The following is a 22,534-nucleotide window of genomic DNA, read 5'->3' on the forward strand; positions in this document are numbered from 1 at the left end:
TATCTTCTGTGTTTAATGATTATTTCTTCAGTTTAAAAGACTTTTGATTGTTGGATAAGTTTACAAGGCAGTACAGAATGCTACTGTATGTCAGTGTAGTCCTCTTAATAATTAATTGCCCCCCAAAATGACCTGCATCCTAATTTAGAACAACAACAAAAAGAAACCCTATATGTTAACAAACTAGATAATTTATTAAAATGGGGTAGAAATGTAAATATATAATTCTTAGTAGTAGACTCTTAAATGACTGAGAAGGACTTATATATTTGTTCAATTTCCTTAGCCATCAGGTACCAAAGACCAGCCTTGGCATGGAGAGGGGTTCTGACAGAAGGAGAATATGAAAATATCAAAAAGAATGATTGAAAATTAAATTGTGGATCCAAGCTGATAATACATGTTCTTCTTGATACAGTCTTACCAGTCTGCTTCTCTCTATGTTCTGCCTTCTCTCTGGAGATTTCTCTGCTTAAATTCTGCTTGCTTGCTATTCTAAGAGATTTCTCTATTCATGTCCTGTTTGCGTGTGTGTGTGTGTGTGTGTGTGTGTGTGTGTGTGTGTGTATCTGTCTGTCTGTTTATATGTCTCTGTGTGTCTCTGTGTCTGTCAGTTCTCTAAGCAGTTCTCTTTTTATCTCCTGCCGAACAGCGGTCCAGTCTTTTCCTTTTAATTTTATTTTTATCAATCCAGTCATTCACTCCAATTCTTAAGAGACAACAAGCATACATTTTTTCTTAACATTGCCAAAGAATTCAGATATCTGTTTGCCTTTGTTAAGTACAAACCACAAGCTGGTTGGGTGGGACCCTGCCCTGAAATTACTATTTCTACCACACCTGGGCCTTGCTCTATCCTAGGCTGACTTTGAACTCAGGAATCTGCCTGCTTTTGTATCTGTTTGACAAGCTGGCTTATAGTATAGCTGTCTTTGTTTCTTTAGTATATATGTATGTGTATGTGTATATACTAGTTTGCTGAGACATTAGACACACCTTCGCCTTCTGGACTCATGCTATCAAATTATCATGGAGTCATTAACTGAGAGGACTTTACTCAGAGAAATATGAAATATGTACATTATTATACAAACAAACCATATGCCTGTAAAGGTCCAAAAATCACTGAAGGAAGACCCCACACTCAGATAGTATGCAAAAACAAAGAATGTTTATTCTGTAGAAACAGCTAGCATGTGGCATCAACCATTCTCTAAAATGGTGGCCTCTGACAAAGGTATGCATGCTTTCTTATAGGGAACAGGGGGAACTCTCTAGAAGGATTAGGTAATCTAAAATTTCATTGGTGGGTGTTAGGGAGTCCATGGGTGGTCAGTTGTTTGCATTCTTATGTCACGAATGTTCAATCATGTGAAGAAATAGGGCTTCCCAGAACAGATGACCATTTGTGAGATATTTCCCCAGTTTTGTGATTATCTCCATGCTATTCTTTGGGAGGATGTTTTATAATCTTGCTTGGATTTTATGGTCTAAGTTTTTATGACGTAGTTTCTGGAACTTATGTTCTATTCCTGAAGCATTTTTTAGACTTCATATCTTTTATTACAAGGAGTCCTCACTAGTATCACCTTTTTAAAGTTCATCATTGCAAGTTTTTGCCTGACATATTATTTATCCTAGGAACTTTTCTGATGTGATTGAGAATTCTACTACTAACTGGGCAAATCTTCATTTCATGACTGTTAAAACTTGTGAGAGTATATTTTGTCTACAAACCTGTACTTCTTACTGATCTACTAAGCATTCTGTCCATTCAATACATGAAGGTTTAAGGTCTCTAACAATGATTATGAAACTTTCTATGTCTTTCATCTATTTTGACTCTAATTTGTTCATATGTAAAAATACTGTTCTTTACTGACTGTATAATTGTGTCATCATGGCTAGTAGGTCTGCCTATAAATATATTTTATTTTTTCTTGAATAGTGCTTGATTTCCTATGCATTTTGGGTAATGTTAGAATATAAAATATAGCATAAATCCCTTTCTCATTTTTACTTCAATGAAATACAAATTTTTGCTTCTATTCACATTCAAATTGTGTGTTTCATTCTAAGTATTTTATAGTCGTTATCAAATTTAAGCATTTTTGTTTTGCAGATATTTAATCTTTTCTTTAATGGCTAAATACTTATACAAGTTGTATGCTGTCATTCCCAAGGTGGGTGTTTCATTCATCTTGTGCATTGGCTTTCTAGGGAGGGGAAAGGGAGAAAGGGGATGACATCTCAAATGTTAATAAATAAAATATCTAATAAAAAAGGAAAATGAATTTTGGGGCATATTTAAAACTTCCTTGTGATCATGTGCAATTAAAAGTATGAATCTATCTCTTGTTGGAAAAATTTATTCCATGAATTGAAGTGTAATGGTAATATATTTGTGTATTAAAAATATTTTCGTGAGGAAGGAGTGTTGGATGAAGGAGTGGTACCAAAGTGAAGTTGTGTAATGGGAAAAATTAATTGATGAAGTGGGGTGAGGCAACAAAAACAAGGGTGTGAAAATACCACAGTGATGTACATTACTTTGCACACAGATTTACAATACACACTAAAACTATTTGTTGAGATACTTTCTTGAAATGTTTTAGAATGGCCACAAACAAAAGTAAAATCTAAAGAATAAATACAAATTTTAGATTAAAAAACAAATTCATAATATATAATGCAAAAGATGTGTATATGTGCTTCCCATGGGTCATTTAATTGCTTCATCCATGCAATGTAGTGAGAAAGTTGCAGGTAGACTGATAGGGGAAGTCTCTGGAGCTTGCCAGGTCTATATAATTTGCTGCAGATCTGCACAAACTAGACTCTGAAACTCAAATACAACTTCATAACACCAGCTTTGAAGAAATAAACTTCATGTCATGGTTCATTCATTAATGTTTTTAGTTCAGAGATATTAACTAACCATAAGGCATTCTGATCAGAGGATTAGCTAAGAGCCTGAAACATGGTGAGTGGAATATTGAAAGATAAACATTACACTGATATACTTTTAAATTGTTAACTTCTTGAGATTTTCAGTAATGTCTCTTATTCAGTTTTCACAGCTGGATTCTGAAAAATATGTGGGAAGTATGACATTACCTATAAAAAGGAAAGAAACTATAGCCAACTTTGACACAGAACCATGTTAATAGTCATTTTTCTCTTTTATCTTCACAGAGAACTTAGAGTCATTTAAATACAATTTGAGAGAGTGTGTGTCTGTAATCACACTTAAGTCACATTGCATTTCTGATGCAATATCAGACTGACTGACTGACTGACTTGGGAGACTTAATTTTTTGCTTCAAGCTGACTGGTAAGAGTGACTATACAGTAAGAAATGCAATTCAACACAAGCCAGGTGAAGTTGTTCCACTTGACTGATTGGAAAGTGAATATATTTTTAGTAGTTACTGAAATCTAAGTTCTAAAGTAGGTATAAATATAGACAGTTTTTACCATTGTTAATTTATGAATTGTTGTCATGTGATATGAAAAAGTACAAATAAATACTGGACAGAGTGATACCGACAGATTAGTTGATGTTATATATTTAAAGCTTTCCACTATCATAAAAGGTAAAAAAAATACACATTCAACATATAATATGCTAATAAGAAAGGGTAATTGTTTTTAAATTATAAAATTATCCTAAGTAAATTAACATACTGAGACTTTGCTTTATCTTTTTATTTAAACTCATATTAAGAAAAGATAATAAATGGAATATGTTTTAATCACTCCTTGATAGGTGACAGATATAAAAACATCAAACTTCACTGAGTTCAGAAAATAGATGTTAGATATATTTTTGTGAGATATTATTGTCCAATTATTAAATTTCTCAAGGATTGATTAACACATGGACAAAAACTAATTTCCTTTTTTTATTTAAAAATTTAATGCAATACATTTTCTTCATATTTTTTCCATTTGCTACCCTAACGCTTCCATATCATTTCAACCCACTGAAATTCATGTGTTGTTTCTTTCCATTGCATACATAAACACACACACACACACACACACACACACACACACACACACACACAAAACCAATCAACCAAAACAACTAGTAAGACAAAAACCTCCAAATTCCAAAACTAAGCAGAAGACCCATCAATAATACAGAGCTGATTTTATTTTTATTTTAGTGTTTTGCTGTTTAAAAATTTATTTATTGTTATTGTCATTCAAAACTTGGAAAATCCTGTCCCTTTACACTGTACCCTGGGGTAGTTTGAAGTGTCCTGAGACATTTTTGATTGTCATAACCAGGGAGAAAAACGCTACTGGCACCAGGCATACTGTTACAACGCACAGGGCAGACATCATGACAAAGAATTACAAAGATCAAAATGCCAAAGTGCAGGGGCTGAGAAACATTATTATGTATCATGTCTGTCTGAGTTATTGAGGGGGCAAGGAACTGTTGGGGTTATACTAGTCTTATCCTTGCTATAGGGCTCTGGGGATCAAAGCCATGCTCCCTTTGGTTTAAAGGTGGGTTGAAAAGGGAATGTGTTTCCAGTATTAAACAATTAATCAAAAATTGAATATTAGTTTTAACTCATGCAAATATAAGGCTCTGACCACTGAGTGACACAAAATTTATGTTATTGCATCACAATGTGTCACATGTTACATTTCAAATGTTAGGTTGTTTAACATGAAAGCAGGAACTTCAGCCAAATTGCTTCCATGTATTTGTGGGACATGGCTAATGAACACTGCTTGATGCTGTCTCCTGGACCTCAGCTGCCTTTCCAAGGTTTCCATTCATTTCCTGCATTGGTAGCACATGAGACTTCCACACCACTCACTTCACCTGTTTTTGTTTGTTTGTTTGTTTTTGATTTTTTGTCTGTTTTTTGTTTTGCTGTTGATGTTGCTGCTTTGCTGAGTGCTCACAAATGCGATGCAGCAGCACTTTAGGTAGCGCCCTGGTGGCCCCCATATTTTTCCGCAACCTCAAACAGGTGAGTGAAAAGTCTCACTTTATCTAAGAAGGGCCTAGGCCCTGGCTTATACACTGGCTCATTTCAACTCCAAGCCTGTCCCTTGGTGAGAAGGAGTAGTTATTATCATGCAACCTGCAAGGGAGATGCTGGCCTCTGTTTACCCTAAATTCTAAGGCTTGTTGTATGTCTTACCTAAAATTTAAAAGATGAAAGAGTTAGAGACGCAAATGCCATTTGAACAAGAACATCTTCCTTGATTAACTCCCTTGTGACCCCCTTTGCTTCATCTCTCTGGGAAATTACAAAGGGTCTGAACATTAATTCCTGAAATGAAGCAGCTGTCCTTTGGCTTCAATAGTGCTGCTACTGCCAGCAGCAGCAGCAGCAGCAGCAGCAGCAGCAGCAGCAGCAGCAGCAGCAGCAGCAGCAGCAAGAGCAGCGTGATTCGGATCTCTCTGTCATGCCTCTTGTTCCTCAGAAGCACAGCGCACAGCGAGTTCTCGATCATGCCCTCTGCTGCTCACTGTGCCTTCACCTATGAGGAGGGAGGACTCTGCTGGGCCACCACCAGTTCACTTGAGGAATTAACACAGAAGTGCCTCACCCTTATCTGAGTAATTACAATGCAGACAATTTAGACCGATTCTCCTTTTTGTGAAAGCTCATGTCTGAGAGAGTAAAATCAAGAATTGCATCAAGAAAAAAGGGATGGGGGTTGGTAGAGGACAAGACTCTTCTAGTCCTCCCACCTCACCAACCCCACTATGTAGATAAATCTTACAAGGCCTTGGAATGTTGGACTTAAAAATATATTTGGCTATTTACATTCTAAGCCACAGTTGGCGCAGTGGGATGCTAAAGAATTATTTTAAGAGGGCATTAAAAGATTTAGCAGTGGGTAACCTGGGAAGGAAGGAGGTGCCTTTTCTTAATCATCTCTAGAGGAAAAAGACAAAAAGAGAGGCTCAAATTCAGAAACTGTCACTTGGGAGAGAAGTCCTCCTTCTTACCGACAACCAATGGATTAGTCAAACCAGCAACTCTGCAGTGTGTGGGGTGGTGGGCTGTGAGAGGCAGCTGGGTATGTGATCGAGCACAGGCCTTGAACCCTGGACCCTAATGGGATAGTAGGTGTTTGGTTCTGCTCCTGGGCCCTGGTTCCTTTCACTTAGCTTTAGCCCTCCACATCCTACCACAGAGAGGTCTGTGGCCATCAGTCCTGTAGGAACAGTGCCTCAGGCTCTCCCACATGTAGATGAGTTATCCAAGCTCTCAGACCAAGCCAATAGAGGTTATCTGCTGTTAGACACTAACCCACCCCAAAACTGTATTTAAGAGCCCTATTCAAGAGAAGTAAAAGTGTGTGAGAATCATCCCATTGTCCGAGAGTTTCTGTCACAAGAGCTGTAACACTTGGGAAGAGATTTGCTCTTCCATAGCACCTTCAGGACCCTTCCCTTCTTGCTAGCTAGCTGGCTTCTCACTGGCCAAGTCCAGACCAGCTCATCGCAGAGAGACAGGTGCAACACCTGGCAGTAACTGGGTGGCAACAGTGGAGATGAAGACAGAGGCAGCAGCAAAGGCAGCTACAATCCCCTGTCCCTGCTCACACTCTATCCCCTTGGCCTGTACCCAGCACCCGGCAAGGCCAGAGATCTTTGTGGGAAGCCCTCCAGAACAAGGACCCATAGCAGTATAATAAAATCATGCTTACATTCTGTTTTATGATCAGAGAAGATTGTATTTGGTGGGGTCGTTTAGTTTTTAGAACAAGCAGAGTGGTTTTTTTTTTTTTTTCTTGAAATGCCTATTAACTCACCACAGTGGTAAGGCATGAGAAGCAGACACGCTAGAATGAGAAAGATTAACAATCTCTGCAGAGCTGGGAAGAATATTTTTCAATTCATATGGATGGAATTTATCATCATCACCTCCAAAGATGTCATGATTTGCCCACTTACAAAAGGCCTATCTGTTTCAATACTTGGAGCTGATTTTATATAGACCAAGTATTCCTGTGTATGGGACCTGTTTTGCAGTGTGTTTGATACATCCAGTGAGACCACATTGGAGAAAACTGCTCCCACTTTCATAGAATCTATTGTAGATAGCTTCTTGTTTACAGATAGGAGACTGTGTTTACTTCCCTTCCCAACATTGGGGCCTGTATGTCTTGAAGGATGACATGTTGCCATAGTCTCTGTAAGTTCATATTTATATCAGTCCTTTTATAAAACTAGAAGACACTGTTTCCTTGGAGTCTTCCAGCCCTCTTTCTCTTGAAAAATTTCCATATTCCTTTCCACGGAGTGCTTTGAAACTTGTAGGATGGCATTGGAGAAATACAATACATTTAGGACAAAATACTTCAAATTAATAGATATCACTATTAATAGATACTGCACATTAATAGATATCACTTTTAAGTTGCATATGTTATTTATCAAAAATTTTAAATATACTGGCATGTGACATTATATGTAGCAAATATATGAAATTTGCATCAAAGTCCAGGCTATTGTAGAGAATCTTTACAAACAAGTTGTTACTACAATGATTGTCTATATCTTTTGATCATACTTCTTAGTATCTAAGTCATTGGTATAATACTCATTTCTTTATCATTACTATAGAACATCATATTGTTGATAAAAATGACACTAATTAAGAACTGGACAGATGTGACACAGTTCATCCTGCGGGGACTCACTGATGACCCAGGCCTGCAGCTTCCCCTCTTCACCATCTTTCTCCTCATTTACATCATCACCCTGGTGGGGAACCTGGGTATGATCCTGCTGATTCTCTTGGACTCTCGGCTCCACACACCCATGTACTCTTTCCTTGGTAACTTGTCCCTGGTGGACTTTTGTTACTCTTCAGCTGTCACTCCTAAAGTTATAGCTGGGCTGTTAATAGGAGACAAGATCATATCCTACAATGATTGTGCTGCTCAGATGTTCTTTTTTGCAGCCTTTGCTACTGTGGAAAATTACTTGTTGGCCTCAATGGCCTATGATCGCTATGTAGCAGTATGTAAGCCCCTGCACTATACCACCATCATGACTCCAAATGTGTGTATGTGTCTGATCCTGGGGTGCTATGTTTTTAGTTTCCTGAATGTCTCAGTTTACCTTGGAGATACATTCAGTCTCTCTTTCTGTAAGTCTAATGTGGTCCATCATTTTTTCTGTGATATGCCAGCAATCATGGCTCTCTCTTGCTCTGATAGACATATTAATGAGCTAGTACTTATTTATCTTGCCAGCTTTAATATCTTTATTGCTTTCATAATGATATTAATATCCTACATTATAATTTTTATCACAATCTTAAACATGCGCTCAGGAGCAGGATTTCAGAAGGCTCTTTCCACCTGTGTCTCCCACTTAACTGCTGTTTTTATTTTCTATGGAACTATAATCTTCATGTATTTGCAGCCAAGCTCTAGTCATGCAATGGACACAGACAAAATTGTATCTGTGTTCTACACTATGGTCATTCCCATGCTGAACCCTTTAGTTTACAGCTTGAGGAACAAAGAGGTAAAGAGTGCATTCATGAAGGTGGTTCTGAAAGAAAAATAATCATTATAATAATAACTTGAAATATTTTGTGATATAATATTAAAATTTTTAAATCTTATGTATATAGAAGATTATATTTTAAGATTATACTATTTCAAGATCTTAGTGGTTATTCTTGCTTCTGCATATCACTTTGTTCTGGAAATGAAGGACCATTATATTTAGAAGCATAATATTAGGATAAGATATTCTTGTTTTTGTGTTTGATTTTTTCAACTTTTTTATCATTTTTGATACTTTAAGTTATTCTCTTTTAACTTTCTTTTTCTGGTATCTTGTGATAGTTAATCATTGTCATTCTGACTGGATTTTTTAGTGCATGATGAAATCCACCTCTGTGCATTTGGTGCTTCTATAGTTGCTGTGTTTTCTTTCAGCACCCTTAAGAGTCTATTGCATATAATTAGCTTATTTTTACCTTTATACTTAGATATTACTATGGACTATGTATTGGGAGAATTTACCATTAACATCACTTATCCCTAGAAATATGTTTATTTGAAATTTTTCAATGTTACCCTCTTAATTTCTATACTTGTTTTCTCTTTTTCTGAAGTTAGTTTGCCAGTATGTATATATTCAGTAATTTATATTTTTCACTTTTATCTAACATGCTGATGTGCAGGCTATGCTGAATATTCTGTTATAGAGATATAACAGCATAGTTATGGCCTCTACTCATAATTAAAATTTTCAGATCATTTGATAAATAATTTCAGATAATAAAACTAAATGAAGCATATATTTCTTCCACAGCTCTAAAAGGACACATAGGTGTTATAAATCTTTATTTTATAAGAAAGGCCCAATAAAAAATTTATCCTTTATCTTAGAAGAACTATGTTAACATGTCTCATACAATTGTGTTTGTAGGACATTCATTGAAATAGAAACTATTTGATTTATCTTGATTTGGCTTTTGATAAACTGTCCTTTGTATGCTTTACTTGTCATTCTACTGATGTTTCTGTATCTTGATCACTAAGTCCATTTAGCAAAATATTCTTGATGTAGTTAGAGGGTCTGTATAAAATTTTGTACAAGGGAAAAAATCTTAAGTTTCCTGAGACATACTGACCCAAGCCTAAAGGTGATACTTCAGGTAAACAGAATATTTTGGGAGGATTTCCAGAAGAAATCAAAATAATTTCACTTAGTATTTATTGAAAAATATGAAAAAATCACTTGCTATGAATGTATCTGCATACTAAGTATCAGAATGCATATTGATTGATAGAACAATGCAACCATAGCTTACACAATAATATAGCTTGCTATAATTTAAATCAACAGTTGGTTAAACAAACTTAATAATTCTCTATTAAATTGCAAGAGTGATTGCTTTTATGCAGAGGCTGAGAAGGTGATCTAAATAGTACACAGCAAAACTATATACCCATTCACCTTTTAATACTGCAATTGAGGTACTAACTTCTACAAACTTCTATTACTACCAAATTACTTTTGGCTTATTAGGTACAAGATAAAGGCAGTTCTACTGACGTCTCCTAGACCTTTATTACAATTTTCCTAATAGCTCTTGAAAGTTCATTTGTATAAGTTAATTATGTCATCTGTTAAGTGTAACCTTTCCAAATATGTATTCTGGAACTTCGAAAATTACCATAGGATCAGTTGATGATAGTCTGGGTTCATCAGCAGGAAAGCCTAGAACAATTTTACCATTATCACCCGACCTCTAAAAAGGTACACTTAACTGGTGAAGAACAATGAAAATTTTATTCTAAATTAGTCTCAAGAGAAATGACCAGTAATTTCTCCAAATTCTAGTTATCTCTTTTATTTATTTCACAAATATTATAAAAATTTTGCGCTTGGCGGTGGTGGCGCTCGCCTTTAATCCCAGCACTTCGGAGGCAGAGGCAGGCGGATTTCTGAGTTCGAGGCCAGCCTGGTCTACAAAATGAGTTCCAGGACAGCCAGGACTACACAGAGAAACCCTGTCTTGAAAAACCAAAAAAAAAAAAAAATTGCAAGAGTTCTAGGGCAATGGTTTATAAAATAATTTTGACAGTGTATATGAGCCTTAGGCATAAAGAATGCTCCCATAATTCATTAAGGAATATTTACTATTGCATTTTATGATTCTAGTCCATGCTGCTCACTTGACCTAGAACTTTTTATAATAGTCTTCTAATAAAAGTGTAGTAAGATCTCATCAGGAGACCATTGTACCTGGGTATCCATCCCATGTAGAGTCACCTAAGTTAGACACTTATGAGGATGGCTGGAAGTGCATGCTGTCAAGAATATGATATAGCTGTCTACTTAGAGGTCTGCCAAAGACTAACACATTCAGAGGATGATGCTCACAGCTAACTACTGATATGATCAAGGGTTTCCCAATGGAGAACTTAGAGAGAAGACTGAAAGAGCAGAAAGTGTTTGTGACCCCAGGAGAAAAGCAACAATACCAAACAACCAGAGCCCACCCCCCCCCAGGGTCTAAAGCACCAGCCTGGGAGCACATAGGTAGGGCCCCATGACTCCAACAGTATATGTAGGGGAGGATGGCCTTGTAGGGCTTAGGTGGGACAGGAGATTCTTGGTCCCATAAAAAACAAACACAGAATGGGGAGGGGATGTGAGGGTGGGGAGGGGGTCGTGGGGGGGGGTAGGTGTGGCACTGCCTCATAGAAGCATCAGGAGGGGGGATGGGATAGGAGGTTTCTGGGTGGTGGGAGGAAGTGGGATAAAGGGATAAAATCTGAAAGGTAAATATAATAGCCAATTAAAAAAAGAGATGAAAAAAGGGGGGAAAAGGAGGAAAAAAGAAAGAAAAGAAAGAAAAATAGGAGATTTAATAACACAAAGGGAAGGATTTAGAAATTTAGGAGGCATTTTATGTTAATGAAAACAGCATCATAGAAACTGGAAAATCACACCCTCATAGAAGCACAAGGAGGGGGGATGGGATAAGGAGTTCCTAGGTGGTGAGGGGAATGAGATAAGGGGATAAAATTTGAAATGTAAATATTACAACTAATTTTAAAAAGGGGAAAAAAAGTTGTTAGAACCAACATCTTTAAACAAATGTCAGCCCTCTAGGAAAAAAATTTTTTTTCTTGATACTAAAACTTGTTTGGAGAATTGTATATTGCAGAATACACAGCCTTGGTGTATCTACTCATCAAGCATACTGAGCAGACCTGCCCAAACCTCCCATGTCCTAGAATTCCATCTGGATGCAGTGAAGACACAGTGTCAAAGGCTTATCAATTTACTCTCCCCCCCCCCCCTTCTAATATCTCAATGCCCATAATCAGTTTGAAGAAGTTAAAGACTCAGTGCCCATATTCCCTGGGCTTGGGGACTAAGGTGGTTAATATTGGGCTGTCTTTCTAGGGAAAAGTAATGGTTTTGTTGGAACAGGAAGGATTAGCTAGGACTTACTGCATAGACATAACCTATTGGTAGAAATCTGTACAATTATTATCAAGATGAAGATATAATTTCTTAAATGGGACAAAATTTACTTTGATTTTAAATTTAAGGTTTTCATTGGTACGAGCTTCTTATTGATACAAAAGTGAGATGAATATTGATACTCTCATGGGCATTGTGCCTGTATAACACATTAAGAAATATAAGACTTAGACCCAGTCCTTCTTTAAATTTTTTAACTGATTTGGGACAGTTAGCCTATGAGTTAAGGGACTATAGCAAATTCATGGCTTTGAGTTTATTGTTAGGGTGTTTTCCATATTTTATTTAGAAATAGCTGAAAGGAGTTAACAGACAACAGTCCAGGTTACCTTACATGGATAGTTGGTTTTCAAAACGTCAGAAGTCCACAGAATTGATGTGACAAACATTTCTATATTAATGTTCATTTTGATTAGAGACATGTCTGCTCCTGACAGCTTCCTGTCGTGGATTCTAAGAAGAAATTGAGCATCCTTGGAGTTACTCTAGTTGTGCGGTGACAGCCACTAGGCAAGAATTGCCTCTTTCCATCTACAGACAAATTACTGTCCAGAAAAGGACACACTTGCAGAATAGTCGACTGATTATATCTGCCTAGACAGAGTAATCAGCCCTTAATAATTCTGCATCACTAAGGTCTGTCAGATGATTCTGGTCCAGAAGGCTGAAGATTTGATGCTCCAATGTTTGGTAGTATAGGGGCTTTCCAGGTGTTCTGCAGTCTATATAAATTGGCTAAGTTTTAGAAGCTATGCTTAGTGCTTCCCATAATTTCAGTTAACTCAGTCATTCTGGATTTCTGATGGGGTTGAAGGCCTATAGTCTCATAGCCAATCCTGGCTATTTACTTTGAGAGAAAAGATCTGAGTGGATGGTTTTCAGCTGACATTCATTCTGAAGCCAAGAAAAAAGCCAGGTTCAAAACTAAGTGTTTTAGTTAGGAGAGATGACAAAGGTTCTGGTTAGTCAACAAAATGATGGACTGGGTATTAGGACTATCTTGTAGTTCACTCGTACAAATTGACATAATTATGCTCTAATTGTATTTTGAGAGAAAAGTTTTATTTTAACAGGAAGGGTGATATGTAGGAGGAGCTAAGGGGGAAGGAGTACAGAGAGGAAGAGAAGAAGTAAGGAGAGGAGGAGAAGAAGGAGAGGAGAAGCTAGGCAATGAGAGAGAGAAAAAGAAAGAAAGGGGGGCCATGGAGGCAGATGTTCATGTGTCTCCACCATTCAAAGATAGTTTATATATCTAGGTTGGGTATTGGGTTATACTTCTGATGGAACATCACCAAACTTGTAAAGCCTTTGATTAACATTTTAAAAATGTATAAAAGCAAAAAGGAAAAGGGGGCATAGGATAGGAGTTTTCTAGGGAGGGGAAATGGGGAAAGGGGATGGCATCTGAAATGTAAATAAAATATAAATACATACATACATACATACATACATACATACATACATACATAGGTAAATAAATAAGAAAAAAAAGGAAACACCAGCCCTGGCACCCACCAGATGACACAAGGCTGAGCTAAGCCTAGACCATCCAGCCATTCATGTGGTACCTGGTAGAAATGAGACTCTAATGTTTAAAGATTATCCAACAGCTTTATAATTTGGCAATGCTCAAATAACAAGAAGCCCACACAATTAGAGGTGTTACCCTATACTTAACCTAGATATTACAACTACCTTAGACTGCTGAAGACACATTTATATCCACCACCATTTTCCCCTCTCTCTCCTCTTCTTTCTTCTTACTCCTTCCGTATTAGCTCCTCCCAAATAACTGAGTTTAATATAGCAGGATATATACCACTACAGAGCTTATGAGTTTTCTTTTATTTAAAATATTTTATACAATATAATCACCAGCCTCAAGTCCTTCCAGTCTCTTTTAACCTTCCCTTCCATCTAAATCCACACCCTTTGTGTCTTCAAGGAATAATAATAATAATAATAATAATAATAATAATAATAATAACATACATATGATAAGATATACCCCATAGATCCAAAGAATTAAACAAGAAGGAAGGCCCAAAAGAGGATGTTTGAATCCCACTTAGAAAGGAGAACAAAACAGTCATAATAGGCAGAGGGAAGGAGGCACCTGAGTTGGAGAGGGGAGGTAGAGGAGAACAGAAAGAAAGAGACGGGTTGAGGTATAGAGAGAAACAGGAAAGAGACCCAGAGGACCAGGAAATTAAATGGAAATATGCAGTGATGGTTGGGGGAAAATTCTATTATGTCACAGAGACCTGGGATGGAGGGCCTCCCACAAATCAGTGTGGATGTCCTTAGGTGACATGCCTAACAGTGAGGATGTGGAATCTGAACAGGCCACCTTCTATAGCCAGGCTATATTCAGTGAATAAGAACATCAACCCACCCATAAAACTCAACCCAAAATTTGTGTCTAGAAATTGCAAGGACACAGATGGAACAGAGTGAAGGAATGGCTAACCAATAGTTAGACCAACTTGAGCTAGTCATCCCATAGGCTGGCACTAATCTCTAATACTATTAATAATAACTTTGTTATGCTTGCAGACAGGAGCCTAGCATAGCTGTCCTCTGAGAGGCTATACCAAAGAGCTGAGTGAGACAGATGCTAATACCGACAGTCAAACACTGGATACAGTTTAGGGACCCTGTAGAAGTATTAGGAGAAGGATTGAAGGCCCTGTAGAGAATGGCAACTCCACAGGTAGACCAACAGTGTCAACTAATCTGTACCCCTGGAAGCTCCCAGTGACTGGGCTACCAACCAAAAAACACACAGGAGTTAGTCCAAGGCCCCCAGCACATATGTAGCAGAGGGCTGCCTTGCCTGGCTTCATTGGGAGAGGATGCACCAAATCCTGAAGAAAATTGATGCACCAAGGTAGAGGATACCAAGGGGATACCCTTTCAGAGGCAAAATGGAGGGGTAACCAAGAGTAGCAGTATTTAGGATATAAATAAATAAATAAATAAATAAATAAATAAGGAAAAAATATACAACACAAACAAACATTGCAGAATAAGACAAGATAAGGAAACAAAAAAAGAACCAAAGAAGGAGGACAAAACATATATACATCCAAAGATAGACACATTTGCAACACACATGGATCGAATAAGAACACAAACATGGAAGCCACAATATATGTGCCAAGGACTGCAAGGTTAAAATATGTCCTGATGCAATGGGAGGTAAAGGTTCCATTGAAACATCCTGGCTAGGAAAGTGTGTTTCAGGGTTTTTCATAGTCTACACATTGTCTATATTTGGTTCTCTGCATTTGTTTTCATCTGTTGCAGGATGAAACGTATTTGATGGCTGTCAACCCATGACATCATGAAACATGATGGCTGTCAAGACAAATATTTATGGATATAGAAGAATGACTTTAGGAGTCACTTTATTGGTATGTTTTTAGCATAACAGTAGAATTTGTTTTTTCAGTAAGTCCCAAGCCTATCTAGTCTCAGGTTCTTGGCCACAAGAAGTGCTGTGTATGAGTTCCATTTCATGGAGAGGGTCTAAAATCAAGTGCCAAGTACTAGTTCTTTATTCAACAACAGCCCTCTGCTACATATGTGCTGAGGGCCTATTATGCAACTATTACACCACTTTATCTTGCATGCAGCTCATTTTTGTAAATCTAAGGGGTTGCAGCTGTGTTCGTGTTCTCCTTTGGGATTGCTCATAGTACCCTCCAGTATTATGAATAATATTAGCAGTGAAATCTCTAGGTAGCCACTACCTCTACTTTTCTGAGTTCAGTGAGTTGTGTAAATGTTTTCTTTGGTAACAGGGTCTTATCATCAGCTTGTGAAATGCCACCAATAGCCTTGGGAGTTGCCTAGGTTGCTTGGGGCTTTCCCAAGGACATCTTTGGTCCACAACTCAATTATATGTAATTCATTTCCAATCCCAGAAGCTTTATTTGGTAACAAGAGATGTCCAGTTGAAGTTCTGTCTCCCTTGTTAATTAATAATTTTATTTATATAACCTTCATATGTGAATATACTACAGGAAACTTCTACTGTATTAGATTTCTATATGTCCTCAAATGGTTTTAGTTGTCTCTCCTTGAATTCCCTTCTTTCCCCTTTGTTCACTTTACCCTCCTTTTATTCTCCTGCTCTAATATGTGTATTTTCCAATGTCCCATAACATTTTACTCTATGTCTCCTTCCTAGAGAAAGTTATGCCTACTTCATAGCCTATCTTACTCTATACCTAACCTCTTTGGATTCCTCTCCAAATCATCTCTTTCTAGAATTGTAGTGTAGATATGTCTTGTTACACCCTAACATGGTGGATCATTGCCTTAGAGTAATCTATGTAGTCTATTATTCCAATTTCTTAAGAATTTGAATAGCTTTTTAAAGCAAAATGTTGCTATGGATTTAAGTATTCAAGTTTCAGGACACCTTAAGGGTCACACTTAAGGCAAACAAATTACTACTATAAATACTTATATTTCCATAAGCTGAAAATTTATGTAGAATATCTCTTCATTGGATTGATTTAACAATATTGGCCTGTTTCAATTATATATTGCTAAGATTATTATTTCACACCTATAGTTGACATTATTACTGATACTTTCCAGATTTCTTGACATTAACTCTGACAAAGAGGGCATTTGTTCAAAGAATCTCACACTATTTCCTGTGTCACACATGGAATAGGCATCTCTTGGGGACTTGATTTCTTTGACTATATTCCTTCAGTTTTCCTGTGAATTTCCTCCTAATTGCTGATTATACTTAAAGTCATAGGTTTAAGTTTGAACATTGAAATATAATGCCTGTGTTTCTTCTTTTTTTATTTTATATTGGTTATTCTATTTATTTATATTTCAAATTGTCCTCCTATCTGGTTTCACCTCTGCAATCCCCTTAAAATATTTTTTAATAATGCTATACATTATTATTAATTTAGTCACTATGTTGTAAAATATAGTCCTTGAACTTATTTCTACTATTTAACTGAAGGTACGCATCTTTTTAAAAGGTTTAAATTATTTCTTTAATATTTGAAATTACAATACAATATTTTCATTGCTCCCTTGACATTCTCTGCTAATATGAGTCCTGTTTCTTTAATATGTCTATTCTGTTTACACTTTCCTTACATCACTCATTTATATTCTCATTCATCATCTTGCATTCTTTGTTTTCAGTTCTCATGTTTTCATATCTGTTGCTGACATTCACATGCCTTTTCATGATTTCTCAAATAGAAAGCTTACATAGGCATTTTAGAAGCATCTAAGTGTCTACAAAAGGAAACTGGAGAGAGCTTAGACTAGCAACTTGACAACACACCTGAAAGCTCTATAACAAAAACAGGCAAATACACCCAAGAGGAGTAGAAGGCTGGAAATAAATGAACTAAGGGCTGAAATCAACCAAGTAGAAACAGAAAGAACTCTAAAAAGTATCAACAAAACTGGGAGCTGGTTCTTTGAGAAAATCAACAAGATAAATAAACCCTTAGCCAGACTGACCAGAGGGCACAGAAACAGTATCCAAACTGATAAAATTAGAACTGAAAAGGGAGAAAAAAACAGAAACTGAGGAAATTCAAAAAAATTTCAGAACTTACCACAAAAGCTTGTACTCAACAAAACTAGAAAATATGGATGAAATGGACAAGTATCTAGACAGATACCAGGTACCAAAGTTAAATCAGGAGCAGATAAACCATCCAAACAGCCCCATAAGCCATAAAGAAATAGCAGCAGTCATTAAAAGTCTCCCCACCCCAAAAGCCGAGGACCAGATGGTTTTAGTACAGAATTCTGTCAGAACTTCAAGGAAGACCTAATACCAATTCTCTTCAAACTATTCCACAAAATAGAAACAGAAGGAACACTACCCAATTCATTCAATGAAACCACAATCATGCTCATACCTAAACCTCACAAAGACCCAAAAAAGAAAGAGAACTTCAGACCAATCTCCCTTATGAATATTGATACAAAACTACTCAATAAAGTTCTTGCAAACAGAATCCAAGAACATGTCAAAACAAGCATCCATCATGATCAAGGAGGCTTTATCCCAGGAATGCAGGGATGGTTCAATCTTCAGAAATCCATCAATGTAATCGACTATATAAACAAACTCAAGAAAAAAACCACATGATCATCTCACTAGCTGCTGAGAAAGCATTTGACAAAATTCAACATCCCTTCATGGTAAAAGTCTTGGAAAGATCCAGAATCCAAGGTCCATACCTAAACATAGTAAAAGCAATATACTGCATATCAGTAGCCAACATCAAACTAAATGGAGGGAAACTGGAAGTGATCCCATTAAAATCAGGGACTAGACAAGGCTGCCCACTCTTCCTACCTATTCAATATAGTACTGGAACTCTTAGGTAGAGCAATTAGACAACCAAAAGAAGTCAAAGGGATACAAATAGGAAAGGAAGAAGTCAAAATTTTACTATTAGCAGATTATATGATAGTATACTTAAGTGACCCCAAAGCTTCCACCAGAGAACTCCTAAACCTGATAACTTCAGGAAAGTGGCTGTTTATAAAGTCAACTCAAACAAATCAGTAGCCTTCTCCTACTCAAGAGATAAACAGGCTGAGAAAGAAATTAGGGAAATGACACCCTCCACAATAGTCACAAATAAGGGAAATGACACCCTTCATAATAGTCACAAATAATATAGAGTACCTTGGTGTGAATCTAACCAAGCAAGTGAAAGATCTGTATGAGAAGAACTTCAAGTCTGTGAAGAAAGAAATCGAAGAAGATCTCAGAAGATGAATAGATCTCTCATGCACATAGATTGGCAGGATTAATATAGTAAAAATGGCCATATTGCTGAAAGCAATCTACAGATTCAATGCAGTCCCCATTAAAATCCCAACTCAGTTCTTCACAGAGTTAGAAAGAGAAATCCCCAAATTCATTTGGAATAACAAAAAAACCAGAATAGCAAAAACTATAAAAAAAACTTTATAGTTTTAACAATAAAAAACTTTTGGAGGAATCACCATCCCTGACCTCAAGCTGTACTACAGAGCAATAGTGATAAAAATTGAATGGTATTGGTATAAAGCCAGGCAGGAAGATCAATGGAATAGAATTGAAGACCCAGAAATTAACCCACACACTTGATCTTTGACAAAGAAGCTAAAACTCTCCTGTGAAAAAAGGACTGCATTTTCAACAACTGGTGCTGGCTCAACTGGAGGACAACATGTAGAAGAATGCAAATCAATTCATTTTTATCTCCTGTACAAAGCTCAAGTCCAAGTGGATAAAGAACCTTCACATGAAACCTGATACACTGAAACTAATAGAAGAGAAGGTAGGGAAGATCCTTGAATATTTGGGCATGGGGAAAAGTTTCTGAACAGAACACCAATGGCTTGTGCTCTAAGATCAAGAATTGACAAATGGGATCTCATAAAATTGCAGTTTTGTAAGGCAAAGGACACTGTCAGTTGGACAATATGGCAACCAACAGATTGGGAAAAGATATTCACCAATCCCATATTTGATAGAGAGCTAATATCTAATATATACAAAGAACTCAAAAAATTAGACTCCAGACAATCAAATAACCCTGTTAAAAATGGGGTACAGAGCTAAAAAGAGAATTCTCAACTGAGGACTCTTGAATGACTGAGAAACACCTAAAGAAATGTTCAGAATCCTTAGTCATTTGGGAAATGTAAATCAAAACAATCCTGCGATTCCACCTCACACCAGTCAGTATGGCCAAGATAAAAAACTCAGGTGATAGCAGATGCTGGCGAGGATGTGGAGAAAGAACACTCCTTCATTGTTGATAGGATTGCAAAATGGCCCAACAACTCTGGAAATTAGTTTGGCGTTTCCTCAGAAAATTGGACATAGCATTACCTGAGGATCCAGCTATACCACTCCTGGCATTATACCCAGAAGATGCATAAACATATAACAAGAACACATGCTCCACTACGTACATAGCAGCCTTATTTATAATAGCCAGAAGCTGGAAAGAACCCAGATGTCCTTCAACAGAAGAATGGACACAATGAAGTATTAGCTATTAAAAACAATGAATTTGAGAAATTCTTAGGTAAATGGATGGAACTAGAAAATATCCTGAGTGAGGTAACCCAATCACAAAAGAACACACATGGTATTCACTCCCTGATAATTGGATATTAGCCCAGAAGTTGGCAATATCGAAGATTCAACTCACAGAGCACATGAAGCTCATGAAGAAGGAAGACCAAGTGTGGGTGCTTTGGTCCTTCTTAGAAGGAGTAACAAAATACTCAAGGGAACAAATATGGAGACAAAGTGTGGGACAGAAACTGAAGGAGGGGCTGTCTGGAGACCCTTCCACCTGGGTATCCATCCCATGTGCAGTCACCAAAGGTAGATGCTGATGTGGATGTCAGGAAGTGTATGCTGACAGGACCTGATATAGCTGTCTCTTTGAGGTCTGCCAGAGTCTGACATATTTAGAGGCTAATGCTCACAGCTAACCATTGAACTGATCAAGGGGTTCACAATGGAGGAGATAAAGTAAAGGAGCTGAAGGTGCTGAAAGAGTTTGTGGCCCCATGAGGAGAGCAACAATACCAACCAACCAGACTTCCCAGGGTCTGAACCATCAGCCTGGGAACACATAGGGAGGGACCCATGGCTCCAGATGTATATGTAGGGAAGGATGACATTGTTGGGCATATGTGGGAAAGGAGATCCTTGGTCCCATGAAGACTGGACATAATGTGTGGGAGAATTCAAGGGTGGGGAGGTGAGAGTGGGAGGTGTGTGGGCACATCCTCATAGAAGCAGAAGAAGGGAGGATGGGATAAGGGGTTTCTGGGGGGGGGATGGAGTAAGGGGATAACATCTGAAATGCAAATAAAATATTCAATAAAAAAGAAGCATAGGATTTTAGAAAAAAAAGTTTAAAAAAATGTACCATTATTTTTTTTTTAAGTTTATCATCTGCATAAAGCATTTTCTCTGTAAACACAGACAGGTACACATGCACTCCCACTAAGTTACATCTAAGGTTACAGACAGGTACACATGCAGACTCTCTCAGTCACATCCATACATCATCCACTTGGAATGCTAGCTGCTATCTGAGTAAAATAAAAGGCTGGTTTTTATCACTTGTAAGTGTTTTGATATGTTAGGCCTTGGAATTTTGTTACCTACTAAGCAATCTTTCTATGACCTTAGTCCCTCTATGACTCCATCCAAGGCAGAAATAAGATCAACAAAACAAGACCCACTGTATCTTTGTTCATATTTATCATATTATATATAATATTATTTATTTAATCTTTTTTACAGTCCATATTTTATCCCCCTCCAGGTCCAACCTATGACTGTTCCACACCCCATACTTCCTCTCCCTATCTCCATGTGGATGTCTCCACTGCCCAACCCCACCCCACCAGACCTTCCCACTCCCTGGGGTCTCCAGTCTCTTGAGGGTTAGGTGTATCTTTTCTGACTGGGTCCAAACCTAGCAGCCCTCTGCTGGATATGTGTTGGGAGCCTCATATCAGCTTGTGTATGCTGCCTGGTCAGTGGCTCAGTTTTTGAGAGATCTTTAGGATCCAGAATAGTTGAGACTGCTGGTTCTCCTACAGGGTCACCCTCTGTCTCAGCTTCTTTCAGCTTTTCCCTAATTCAACCACAGAGTTCAGCAACTTCTGTTCATTGGTTGGGTGCACATATCTGCATCTGACTCTTTCAGTTGCTTGTTGGGTCTTTTGGAGGGCAGTCATGATTGGTCCCTTTTGTGAGCACACCAGAGCTTCGGTAATAGAATCAGGCCTTGGGACCTTCCTTTGAGCCGGATACCACTTTGGGCCTGTCTTTGTACCTCCTTTTCCTCAGGTTCTTCTCCATTTATGTCCCTGAAGTTCTTCCAGACAGGAACAATTATGGGTCAGAATTTTTGATGGTGGGATGGCAACCCTAACTCTCACTTGAGGTGTTTCTGCTGGAGGTGGGCTCTACAAGTTTCCTCTCCCCATTATAAGACATTTCATCATAGGTCCCTCCCTTTGAGTCCTGAGATGCTCTCACCTCCCAGGTCTCTGGTACATTATAGAGGGTCCTCCATTCTACCTCACAATATTGTCTGTTTCCATTCTTTCTGCTGGCCCTCAGGACTTCAGTCCTGTTACCCCTACCCAATAAGTGATCATGTTGCCCTCTTCCACTTCCTGTCCCCCTTTGCACCCCAGATCCTTCCCTCCATCCCTCCCTCCTTCCCTCCATCTCCTTTCCTGTGATTGCATTCTTCTCCCTCCCAAGTGGGGTTGAGGCATCCTCACTTAGGCTCTTTGTCTTGTTAACCTTCTTGAGTTCTGTAAATTGTATCCTGGGTATTCTGTACTCTTTTGCTAATACCCACTTATTAGTGAATAATTACCATGCATGTGCTTTTGGGTCTGAGTTACTGTGGGAAGCCAACAGAAGGCAGCAATCATCCTTGCAGCCATCTTGAGCCACATACCCTGATAAGAGAC

At 37.7% G+C, this 22,534-nt stretch overlaps 1 protein-coding gene across 2 annotated transcripts; it reads left to right on the forward strand.

Annotated features, from left to right (window-relative positions):
* Nucleotides 1-2,845: 2,845 nt before the first annotated feature.
* On the forward strand, nt 2,846-9,477 carry LOC117716257 (olfactory receptor 5B3-like). 2 transcript variants are annotated; one of them, XM_076918141.1, is made up of 3 exons: nt 2,846-2,983; nt 3,196-3,334; nt 7,613-9,477. In XM_076918141.1, exon 3 carries the CDS (start codon nt 7,634-7,636, stop codon nt 8,564-8,566), a length of 933 nt encoding a protein of 310 aa, XP_076774256.1. In that variant the 5' UTR covers nt 2,846-2,983; nt 3,196-3,334; nt 7,613-7,633; the 3' UTR covers nt 8,567-9,477. The 2 variants fall into 2 exon arrangements, with proteins under 2 accessions (XP_076774256.1, XP_034369150.2); XM_034513259.2 differs by lacking the exon at nt 3,196-3,334.
* The last annotated feature ends 13,057 nt before the right edge of the window (nt 9,478-22,534 follow it).

This window comes from Arvicanthis niloticus, chromosome 1, assembly GCF_011762505.2.
Source record: "Arvicanthis niloticus isolate mArvNil1 chromosome 1, mArvNil1.pat.X, whole genome shotgun sequence".
NCBI classification, from domain to species: Eukaryota; Metazoa; Chordata; class Mammalia; order Rodentia; family Muridae; genus Arvicanthis; species Arvicanthis niloticus.